We start from the raw sequence: 12,832 nt of genomic DNA, 5'->3' as shown, positions 1-12,832 counted from the left end.
CTAATCTAATCTTCCCCTCCCCCAGTGAGGACGAGGGGGATGAAGAAGGAGAGAGTGATCTCTCTCTCTCTCAGTGAGGGAAAAAATAATTTCACTTTGAGGGAAAAATTCTCTACTGACAGATTAAAGTGAATCCATTCTCAAATTCTCTACTGTCAAATTAAAGTGAATCCATATTACTACATCTAATAATCTAATGCTGTCAAATTAAAGTCAATCCATATTTCTACATCTAATAACTTATACTGTCAAATTAAAGTGAATGCATATTTCCACATCTAATGCTTAATAATAATAATGGTTTGCTTTCCACCTGACAGTTAAGAAAACTCAATCAATTTATATTGAATTTTCATGTGCTGTACAAACCACAGGCGTTATTGTTAAAGTGTTTCTCCGAGAATATCTATAGTAAATTTAGAATGAGCTAGCATATCCAAAAATAGGTATAGATATCCTCAGACCTATTTCACTTGGGGGTCATACTCAAGCTCTATTGATGTCTGACATATCTCAACAGAGAGAGGTCAATGATCTAAGTTGTTCTTTTACATTTTTTATCTGCAATGACATACAAGCATTTCCAAAGTTCGTCGGAATTTGTAACAATAGTTGACAAATCATTTGCACTAGAATAATGTAGATGTCCTGTATCTAGTATGTCAAGTAATTCGAAAATCTCAGATAAAATTGAAAAGTGTACATTTTCTGTTTTTGTTAACGCTAAATCAACATCATAGCCTTGGAATCCTGTTGAAAATTTAGTATTCTTTGCAATTGAATCAAATTCATTAAATGAAATTGACATTAAGAGCCGAGTTAATTTTTTGAATTTTGCAAAGCTAAAACACTGCATGTCCTTGATTGGTATGAACTATAATTAATATGGCACGAGGTGCACTTAGCTGTAACAGATGTCTGTGAGAAGGGCGTATCTCGCTTCTAAAAAAATTAATTACAGCTCGCCTGCAAACAGCAAAATGAGGTGGGCGTAACTTTTTCGATACGTGCTTGCTCAATCAAGTCTAGACTGAAACTAAACCAAAATGCTCAAGGAAATATCTGAATGAAAAATTTGTTTTCAACATAGAAAAAGTTTATTTACACATTTCACTACAACAATACATAATTTCATCTTCAATTCTAATTAGCTTATCTATACACAAATTATGAGGACGATAATAACATAGATAGTCTCTTATGTCATTTAAATTAACCATGCTTAGAAAAATGTCTTTCAATTGTTTCGCCAAACTATAATTTTCATGAGATGATTTCATAATAGCAATTTCACATTCATCATACCAGTCAATACAGTTTTTTAACCTCACTTCCAACTCGTTGTCAGCAGCTAACCACTTTCTCGGATCCATGATAAGCGAATGAACAAAACTAAGTGTATGCAGGAACTATTATAGAGTAATTAAGCGGTCTTTCTTCATAAATTGTCGACAGACAACATGTACGTGCTTTATGCAGTCTCAATGCATGCATGCAATAAACACACTGAATCTCTTTTCCGTTGTAGAAGAATCCATAACGAGCAAAGTTTCTTTTCTGTGAATTCGTGTACATTGGCGCCATTTTCATACTTTGCATTCGATTGTTTTCGCACAAGAAATTATTTGTTTGATACATATTTTTAAACAACAAAGAATTATAATGTTGCGCAGAGAATAAAGCACAGCGAGAATGTAGTCTATTTTTATGAATGTTACACACAGCATAACACCATGAACTAGTGAAAAAGCTGAAATCGGGTTTTGGAAAATCCTCTGGTATACATTGAACATTAGTATGTAATCTTCTCAAAAACTTTGCTTTCTCAGTTCCTTTTGTGAAAATTTTCTCATAACCTACAAGGTAATCACATATTAATGAGTCACTGTATTCTAAATCTCCATCTTCCCATTTTATTTTATGATAGTGACATTCTAACCATGTTACATTGTTATACAATTTTGCACTCAATTCTGTCTTTGCGAATGGTGATTTGAAATGGAATACAATATAATTATTAAACTGATCAATTATGGCAAGTTCTTTCACAATAATTTGATTACAATCTTGTTTAAACCAGTGAAGATCAACTGTAGCAATTTTCGCACTCGCTTGCTTGTCCAATTCTTTCTCTTCGGCGGCGGCGGTGGCGGGCTCCTCGAATCCTTCATCTTTCCCCTCCTCTTCTCGTTTCTCCTCCTCCTCCTCCACCTGCAGCGGCTTCAGTGTACTGCACCTTGCTTCATAATAGAAACTATCAAGATCGCACTGAATACCAATAGAGCGATTTTGCGGCTTGTCCAAAATATCAGAACACAAAGAATAGGACATGTTACCTGTTCAAAGGTGAAACTGATAATGAACCAAATTTGTCAGAGTGCACACCTTATATAGCCGGTGCGCAAATTACTGAACTCCTTTCACCATGCTCGTCAGAGGTGTGTACTCCATCACACGATCGCTAATTAAAACGCAATAGGCAGAAGTATTTGCAGGTACTGCACTATTAAATTCCATTTCAATACGAACATCTGTTGATGATTTCAAATGACTTGCTTGGTGTGAACAATCTACAACAATCAGCGGTGTTGATTCACAAAACGTTTTAAAGTCAATTTCTGTTCCGAGTTCGCTATTGATGGAATGATTATAATACGAGGGTGCGAAATCCAGGAACATGCGGTATAATACCTCCTTTTTACCTAGCAGATTTTCATATGGATAATACTCGCTGTTCAAATATACTTTAACATTGTAAATACCGCAGCTATCGAAATTAGATATTGATTTTTTTATTTTATTCTTACGATCAGTTTGAAATGCAATTATAATGTATTTTGGACTATCAAAACTCGATGTGGTGCGAACTGCCCAAGAATGGTTAAGTGAATTTTGCAAATTTGGTAATTCACAAATTTCCCAATGTCGGAAACCTAATTTCAGTGGAGTGTCAGCATCGAGCAGTCTCAAAAATTTCAGTCTTACATGATCTTCTAAAGTTATGTAGGGCATTCTCCATTGCAGTTTTGTAATTTTCACACTAACGTTTGTTCCACTTGCCGACTCAACACAATTTAGATCTGTCGGCGACCTCAATAAGACGAGTTCCTGTTTCAAATTTAAAATTATTTTTTGAAAATCTTCAAAAAATGGGAGGATTAATTTGAGCGGTACACAGAAAGTGAATTTATTATCCATTAGCTCATATCCTGCTCTGTCAAAACCAGCCAAGTGATATGTGTTTTTATCGAGCATATTCTTCACTAGAATAGCTTTAATTGTGGATGTTAATCCAATCAATCTTGATTTAGAAATTTGCTGACCTGCTAATTCATATAGTATTTCATCAAAAAGGTTGCCGATTACATTACTGCTTAATTTATAGTCTGCCGCAACTGGTGCATCGGTTGGTCCTGTTCCCGGTTTTGTACAGTTAACTGTTTCCTCAATAAATATGAATGATTTGCAAGGTAAAGAATAGACATCTAAAGAATTTATACCAATACGTGCCTCGTCAGAGTTTTTTATTTCCTGTCCCGAATAAACTGTATGAGTGTGAAATTGGAATTTGGTTATATCATTATAAAACTGAAGGTCTGTCTTCACGTCCAGAATTTCACTAATTGCTGCCGCTCCCCCTCTATGTTTTTCTCAAGAAGGTATTTGCAGGTTTGAAAAATATCGGATTTCACATGAAAGAGGATGTGAGCCAAATTCCACATCCGAACCGTATCCCCGAATATAGCTTAGTAATTTTCGATGACTTACAACTGAGCAATGTGCCACAGATAAGAGAATATTTTACTATGGGACGTCATCGAAATATTGACACTGCATATTTAATTCAGAGTTATGGAGCTACACAGAAACATTTCACTAGGGACAATGCAAATATGATTATAATCTTCAAGATAGATTTATTGAGTCTGAAATTAATTCACAGAGATCATGTTGGAGGAGATATTTCTTATAAAGATTTCGTTAAACTTTGTCATAAAGTTTGGAATCGTAAACCTCATAATTTTGTAACTATTATGAGCGAGTGTGGAATTAATAGCGGCAAGTACCGAGATTCGCTCGATACGTTTCTTACCGTTCAGTAGAGATTAATTCTTTGTGCAGTCATGTTGTCTAAAACACGCAGCAGGAAGCTGAATAGAAAGAACGTTGGTTTAATCGAAAAGATTAAGAAATTGAGAAAAGTAATCAGCGACAAGCATAAAAGCTTAGTTAATTTTGAAAAACGATTGGAGGAATACAATAGGAAAACACTCTCACCATTGATAGAGCCCATAATTGAACTGGGAAAAAACAAATCTAGTTTTCACTCTGGTGTAAAAAAGGAAGAGCCAAAAGAGGAGAGTATGGAGATTGGTGATGAACAGTTGAGTTATGATAAAAGCTATGAGAGTTCAACAGACAATCTTTTAAGCTCGACTAAATTTGAAAACAGTTTACTTGGTTCTAGTAAAAACGATGATGTGCTGTCACAATATCTAAAAACGTTTCATGCGGAAAAATTGAATAATTCAATTAGTTATGGAATTTCATACAATTCTAAAGATGACGTGTATTATATTGGAAATCAGCAAGTAATATTCGATAACGGTTATATAGATATTAATAATGAAAGATTTCGTTTAACACACGGTCTACTTGAGTTATTATTCAGTTCAAGACCGAATTCGAATCTTTATAATCAGAGAGATCTGGATAAGTATAAAAAAATCTTAACACTTACAGGCATACATTTAGATTGAAGAGGGTATGTTAAACGAAATCAGGGAATTAAATCGCAAATGATTCAGAAGTTATTTCCCAGTAAAAAAATTAGTAAAAAGAAGGGATGGGGTTTATTGAAATTTGCAAAAAATAATTCTCATGATAGAATTTATCAATACTTTGATAATTTTGACGAATTAGTGGAAAGATTAAATTTACTCTATTCCTCAAAAGCTTCTGGCAACACTGGACATGATGTTGAGATCGCGTCTATAATTGAAGAGCTAAAAGAAGCAAAACTAATTGTTTAGTGTTACAATGACTCTGCATCGATTCGGTCGAATTGATACACCTAGTGCTGGGGCTGCTGTTGCTAATCTTACGTGTGATATTGACTCGATAACGCAGAAGATAATCGAATCGATAAATCAACAAGGAATCAGCGAAGCTGTGAAATTTTATTTAGATTCGCAAATAACCAAACTCGTTTCGGAAAATACAAAGAATATTGGAGTGAGCATAATTGAAAGAGAACATATTCTAAGTACATTACAAAATTTTAGTGCTAATATTGATAAAGCTATTGGAGAGAGAACTCTAACTTTAGAATCTGCTCTAGGAGAAGTGAAAACTTTAACAGACAGCTTTTCATCCCAGTTGGTGAGTATTAACAACGATAAAGTTGATAAAGCTTATTTAGATGAGAAATTAAAAGCCATTTCAGATAAAATTAAGAATTTGGAGGTGCTGGACAGAAACAATATTAAATTAAAACAGCTTAGTACAGACATTTTTACTAAAGTAAATGAAACACAGCCATCGCTAATTGATAAGCAATATTTAGAATCTACTTTGCAGAAATTGACTAGTTCTTCATTAACAAAGGAAGAGTTTGAAAAACGATTATCTGAAATGCCGAGTGCAATAAAAGCTAATATTATGGACGGTATCGAACAATTCATTACAAAAGATGCCATTGCTATTCTGATTAATCAAATTGCAGAAAAGTATGCAACTAAAAATGATATTGGAGATTTTATTAAGAAAAATGAGATGGAAGTCGTTGTGAAAAGCGTTCGTGATGAAATAGCTGAGGCAATTAAAAATTCGGAAGAGGGCACCGTCATGAGACTGCAGTGTTCAGCTCTATCCATAGATTATCTTAATTTATTCATACACAGGATAGCACATGACATCGTGTCTTCATATGCCAAGGTTAGTTTTCATATGAACTGGATAGAGGCTAAAGAACACAACCTTACAGAAAATCAGGTAGCCGAAATAATTACAACTAAAATGGGGTTAGCACAGTACAAAGGGGTCGTATTGATGCTGAAAACATAAAATCTCAAAAAGACTGGTAAGCGCTATAACGCGTAGCTGCAAAGATCAGAGTGCAGATCATGGTTTCACTTTAATCTGGCAGTAGAGTACGCTCGATCAAAGGAGAGTTTAGAAAGGTGTTGTTTGAATTCTCCTTCTCTAGCCTTTCGTAACGCAAAGATCGCTGCGCAGAGAGAAGCATATGGTTTCACTTTAATCTGACAGTATAGGAACGGTCGATCAAAATGGAACTTAGTTAGTTGTTGTCTGTATTCTTGCCTCACTCGCCTTTCGTAATAGAGAATAGCAAAAAAGGAATTTAGAAGGAAGGGTGCCAGTAAGAGATGGAGTGAGTAAAAGAAGGAGAGAGCAGATGTGCCATCTGGCTAGACGGGTGAGTTGCGCAATCTCCGACTGCTGCTTGTGAGAGACAGAGAAACGAGGGGCGTATCGCAATTTCTCTCTCTAAAACCTTGAGCCAAGCGCTGGCTTGCGCTACCCATTAAGTGTTTGTCATCATCATGATAAGGAAAGTGGGGGGCGTAGCACGCGTTCTTATCATATCCATTAAGTTAATACCATCAACATGTTGATAAGGAAAGTGGGGGGCGTAGCATGCGATGTACTTTCATTAAGGACACAAAGACACACACTTGTCACTTGCCTCTAATCGCTCAAGCTAATAAGATCAAAAATGAGTGAGAATTTTGATTGTACAAGTTTCAATGAATTCTCAATTGAAGCAGACCCGCAAGCCAATTGGGGTTTCGACTGTTTTCCTTTTGATTGGTTTGCAGTAACAAAAGTTACATTTCCCGATAATGGTGAAATTCACCTTAAAATTACCGATATTGATAGTGAAGGCGATTTTACATACACTATTGCATTGCCAAAAGAGTATTCACTAGGTGGAAAGCAAACCATTATTATTATTAAGCATTAGATGTAGAAATATGCATTCACTTTAATTTGACAGTATAAGTTATTAGATGTAGAAATATGGATTCACTTTAATTTGACAGCATTAGATTATTAGATGTAGTAATATGGATTCACTTTAATTTGACAGCGAATGGATTCACTTTAATCTGTCAGCAAGGGAATTTTTTCCCTCTCACAGGGAAATTATTTTTTCCCTCACTGAGGGAGAGAGAGAGATCACTCTCTCCTTCTTCATCCCCCTCGTCCTCACTGGGGGAGGGGAAGATTAGATTAGATTAGATAAGATAAGATTAGATAAGATAAGATAAGAGAGAGAGGGAGAAGGAGAGGGAGAGGGAGAAGGAGAAGGAGAGGGAGAGAGAGAGAGAGTGAGAGGGGGGAAATCTATTTTTAGAACACCCCCCACCCTGCGGGCGGGGGGAAGGGGAGGCGGGATGGACGAGGGGGGAGAGGGGGGAGGGGATTTCGAGCAAAAAAGCTTCCCAGTTCTCTTGAAATGTATCTACTAGACAGTCTGAGAATTGGAATTTCAATGGTGAAGAGATTGAGGTAGTGGATCACTACAAGTACTTGGGAATGGTGTTCACTCTAAAACTCTCGTGGACTAGACATCTAAAGGAGAAGGCTGACATGGCACTGACAGCTCTAAATTCGTGTTCCATGATTGTTCTCAATGAAAAAATTGGCTTTGCTGCAAAAAAAAAGAATTTTCCATTTGTTTCGTGAGCTATACTTTGCTATTGAGCACAGATTTGGGAGACGAGGATCTATGATGTGGTGGAAAAAGTACAAAGGACTTTCATCAAAAAGGTGTTCAGTTTACCAATGAATGCCCCAAAATACATCCTGTCTCTGGAAGCTGGACTGCCAAGTTTGTTCACATTCACCCTCAAGCTACATGTGAAGTTTATACAGCGAGTATTGGCCATGCCCGAGAACAGATACCCTCGAATTTTGTTGTTGGAGGTCTTGGAGAGACAGCTCTATCTTCTCTGGGAGTGGAGAAACATCAGTGATAAGCTACAGATATCCTTGGAACCAGAGACAATTGGAAGCGTCAATGTTGATGGCATCGTCACCACAGTGGAGCAGCAGTTGAGGGGCCGATGTCGAGAGCGGGTGCTGAATTCGCAGAGGCTGCTGGTGTTGTTTCCAAGACTGCAAAAATTCAGTGAATATCTGGTGATGGACGAATTCCCATTGGTGAAGTGGTGTTCAGTTTAAGGCTGTTCGGTACACCTTTTTATTTTTATTTAAATTGGATAATATGTTTCAATATAATTGTTAAGATCATTATAAGAGTGAGAAAAAGTGGCAACTGACATTTTTAAGTGGTCTAATAAGGGAGTTATGGGTTGTTGAAGTGCTAAACTCCGTTTTCTTTCCAGGTCATAAACGGTTACGAATTTTCCATTGGAGTTTTTTTAATACATTCAGTATATCATTGGCTTTGTTCTAATATGCTTTTTTCGCAATTAATGCCAAAATAAACAAGTTATCAAATTTACAAAAAATGTTAATTTTTTCCGATATATTTATTCCATATTTCCGATATGGGGAATAAAATGTTTTAGTTTGGAAAGATACATTTTTTGAATTTTTAAGAAAAGTTCTAACGATATAGTCGAAACCGTTTATGATCTGGAAAGAAAACGGAATCTGGAAATTAAGCACTTCAACAACCCATAACACGCTTATTAGACCACTTAAAAATTTCAGTTGCCACTTTTACTCAACCTTAAAAGGATCTTAACAATTATAATGAAAAAGATTATGGAATTTGAATAACAAAAATAAAGTGTACCTAAGAACAGCCTTAAGGCGAGAACTGAGCTGATTCGCCTCAACTTATCCGTTGCTGGCAGTAGACTTTGCTCGCTGTGCAATTTGAGAAAAGAAGAAGATGTCATCCACTTCTTGGGAGAGTGCCCTGTCTTGAAGGAGTTCAGATGGAGGTACTTTCGGAGGAGAGTGTTGTCAGTGGACGAACTGCAGCCCTACCTGAACGGCGAGAATTGGAGAGCTGTGGGAGCCTACTGCAGGCAGGCGTGGAGCTACAGATACGAACTGGTCAGGGAGTTCAACTATTGAAAATTGCCAACCTACCCAAATGTCAACAATTGACCTGGGATATAAGCCAGCGAAAGATTAAAGAGTGAAAAATGAAGGACTATGAAAAGTTATTTATTTATTTATTTATTTATTGTTATCTATTTTTCATGCATTTTATGTATTTCTATTGCAATCAATAAAGGTGTTATTATTATTATTATTTATATTGAATGTTTTTTATAATAATAATATTAGTATGGCTTTTATTGGTGGGGAGTTCCTGACGGAAGTTCCACCTCGCCTGAATATTTGATTATAGAATATATTTTTGCATTAATAATTAGTGTTTCCTGAACTCAAAAGTCCATGAAACTGAAGACTTAACGAGAAAATGTTAGGCCTAATGTTTTGCGAGTCATGTCATGGATAGGCCCATTTCTCAGGTTAAAATCATAAACTCCATAAAATCATAGTCTACATAAACCTTAATAAGTAAAATGGCGGATATGTCCAGGTTTTAAAAGGTGTAAATATGCAATTAGAGCCATATAAATTAGTATAAGTTACTATTGATCTTAAGGGCCCCTACACACCTACGGATTTGGCTCGCGGATCTGGCCTGTGTTGGCTCGTGTCCTTGAACGACTCGGAGCAAAATCACTACACACTAGTAGTAAGCAATACGAGACAAAACGCAATCCAAACCAACAAAAACCAAATCGTCCAATAATGGAGATAGAGGAATTTTGATTTCAGATTTGAATTCAGCGACCCCAAATTCTTAGAAGCGTAAGTCCCATTTTCGAAAATACCCGAAAACAAGGGAGTTATGGCTGTTTTTAATATAGCTTTCTATTATGGTAAAAACGTACTAGGTTAATAAAATAATAATTTTTCGCTCACAAAGGGAAAGGTTTGAACACTTGAAATTTTAGGTCTAAACATGAACATTTTTAAAACTTTTTTTATTTAAACTTTGAAAAGATGAATCCAAATTTGACATCAGAAAATCAACTATGAATATGAAAAGAGTTGAATATGAATTTAACTCTGACCATTCTCACTTCTATTTTCCTCCTTATTGTTATGTTACCTGTCTCTTTACACTCTCTCTCTTATAATTATAATTTATAATTCTGATTATCATTTTAATCACGCAGTAATTGCAATAAATAGTTCATAACCTTCAATTAGTTTCACTACAGTTTTGTTCAGCTATTTCAACATGGTGAAGAGCATCGGTAAGAAGCAGGAAACTCCCACACAAAAGGCTGTGTCCCTCCCTGTCAAGACACGATGCAACTGGCCGACGAAATTTTGCAGAGGATTAGCAAGGAAGTTAACCAAGCTGTCTCGGAGGCTTTCTCCTTCTTCCAATCTGAATTGGATCGACTACAGGGTGAGAACAATGAACTTCGGCAGAGGATGGCAGCAATTGAGAAGGAGACGGAATTGAAAATCGACGACCTTCAACAATATGGTCGCCGTACCTGCCTGCGATTCTTTGGAATTCCTGAAACCAAGGGGGAGTCCACCGACCAAATTGTTCAGCGAGTCTGCAAGGAAAAGCTGAATGTGGAGTTGAAGATCGACAACATTCATCGTACGCATCGAGTGGGACCAATCCAGTAGCCAGGTCAGGACACGGGCAGAGCAGCCGGCAAGGAGCGTCATCGTCCCATCATTGTGAGGTTTGACGGCTACTGGTTGAGGCAGAGGGTGTTCGCAGCCAAGCGAATGGTCAAGAACTCAGGGATCACCGTAAGAGAGGATCTGACGAAGCACCGGCTTGAACACTTGAAAGCAGCGGCGAACAAATTTGGGCTCAAGAGCACGTGGACTGTCGATGGCCGCATCAAGTACGCCGTCAGAGAGGGACCTGGACGCCGCATCTACACCGCTGAGCGTCTTGCCGACCTCCACTAAGCACCTCACGGTGTTAGCCCGTCACCTCTCTACTAAAGGTGAGCTGTCAATGTTTCAATTGTGCCACTTCATGTAAATATCGTTCTTCTGTCTTTCTGTTTCCAGTCTATTCTTTTTTTTGTAGTCAATTTGTTAGTCAAACTAGCCCTCAGCTAGTATACATACCATTTTTTACCAAATTCTATTTTTACAAATCTTTAAATTAATTTCTGCTTTTTTGAAAATATTTATATAATACTTTTTTGAAGCTAGATCAGTTCAGTTATAGCAATTCATCCAGTATCCTGAAACTTTTATACTAAAGCCGCGTTTACACCGGAGTTGGCAACCAATGATTGCCGACATTTATCGGCAATTTTGAGTTGCACGCATTAAAACAACTGCAACTCGCATTGCCAACCTTAGTTGGAGACCGATTTTGCGAGTTGGCAATCGAAATTTGGTTTTCCGACCGGAGTCGGTAAAGATCAAAGGCGGTTGCCAACCCCGGTTGGCAATGCGAGTTGCAGCGCTAACTTGAGTTGCAACTGAGTCTGCAACTACCCCGCTACCCTCCCGCCTGTCGGCTCCACGTGGTCGCGCTGCGTCAGTTCCTCAGTTCAAGCAGGCTAGTCGTCGTGACTTGTGTTTTGTTGTTTGGTTGTTGTTTGTGCTAGTGCAATGTAAGCTATAATGTAAGCTAAGCTCTACATTACTCAAGCTAAGCTATATATTTCTTAAGCTATAGAGTTTCTTTGTTTGATTTAGAGTTTTTTGATGTATACATTATTTCTAATTTTATGAATTGTGTTACTTTGGAACATTAACTTAACTTTGTGTTCATATTTTATTAACAAGTCACTATCAGGTTGCAACTTTTTTTGTCTAGATTTATTAACAATTAACTTTTGTCTAGATTTATTCAACTCAGTGCACAACGTAAACAAATAAAAGGAATCTAAAAATAACAATAGTTAGTAATTTTCTTTCTTTGCTCACATGTATGTTATCCTTCAGGAAACCTATAACAGCCTCACAAATCTCTGGCACTAAAATAGATATCGCACTTTTGGAAACTTTAAACAAATAACTGATACTAGTATAAGAGTCGCCACTCGCCAAAAAGCGCAATGTAATAGCCAATCTTTCTCGCACTGGAATTGCTTTCCTGTAGTTAGTATCCTGTTTACTAATTATGTGTCCAATACCAACAATTAAACTTTCAAAATCGTCACTTGACATTCTTAAAAAGTTTTTTACACTGCCATCGCATCTCAATTCTCCCGTCAAAGGATCTGTATCATCTCGATTAAAATCATTTAAAAGATCGCTGCCGCTATACTTTGCTCTTGCCTGCAATGAAGGTCGAACCCAGTATCTTCTCGGTTTTCTACATTTTGATAAAATAACACACGCTGCCGCAGCAAGAACAACCTCTTCAGCACTCGACATTCTACATACTGTCTGATTTTCTACATACTGTAAAGTTTAGTTGCAGGTTGCAGACCTAAAAACAAACTATGTGCCCAGGTTGCAAGTACAAGTTGCAGACTTCCATCGGCAACTAGCGTCTGCAATCGAAATCGGCAATTTTTTATTGCCAACTCCGGTGTAAACGCGGCTTAATTGAATCATCCAATACTCAATCAGGAAACTAGTATTCCACTATAGACACAACTGAATTATGTTTCCAGCTAATCCAATGTGTTACTTTTCATCTAACGATAGCATAGTCCAAAAATAGAAGCCTTCTCACTGTTGTTAGAATTATGATAATTAATCCAAAACCAAAGTTTACTTTAATAATATATGCGTAACCTTTTTTAATTACTGAGTGTCTACCGCGTCTACCTAATCTCAGTTCATTGCCCAATCCGTAAGCTATCAA

General features: G+C 36.9%; 2 protein-coding genes across 2 annotated transcripts in view; both read left to right on the top strand.

The window, feature by feature from the left end:
* LOC111052686 (thioredoxin domain-containing protein 5 homolog) overlaps positions 1-12,832 on the top strand; it is a 57,953-nt gene that overhangs the window by 20,953 nt on the left and 24,168 nt on the right. The window lies entirely within an intron of this gene.
* LOC120352681 lies at positions 10,326-10,871 on the top strand. The gene is made up of 2 exons (XM_039434389.1): positions 10,326-10,708; positions 10,759-10,871. The coding sequence occupies exon 1, from the start codon at positions 10,336-10,338 to the stop codon at positions 10,669-10,671; it is 336 nt and encodes a 111-aa protein (XP_039290323.1). The 5' UTR covers positions 10,326-10,335; the 3' UTR covers positions 10,672-10,708; positions 10,759-10,871.

The sequence above is a fragment of the Nilaparvata lugens genome, chromosome 1 (genome assembly GCF_014356525.2).
Source record: "Nilaparvata lugens isolate BPH chromosome 1, ASM1435652v1, whole genome shotgun sequence".
Classification (NCBI taxonomy): Eukaryota; Metazoa; Arthropoda; class Insecta; order Hemiptera; family Delphacidae; genus Nilaparvata; species Nilaparvata lugens.
This window is presented reverse-complemented; position numbering and strand designations above follow the sequence as displayed.

Excerpts from the sequence above, each read along its gene's own strand:
- LOC120352681 (XM_039434389.1), top strand. The coding sequence starts at position 10,336 with ATGCAACTGGCCGACGAAATTTTGCAGAGGATTAGCAAGGAAGTTAAC.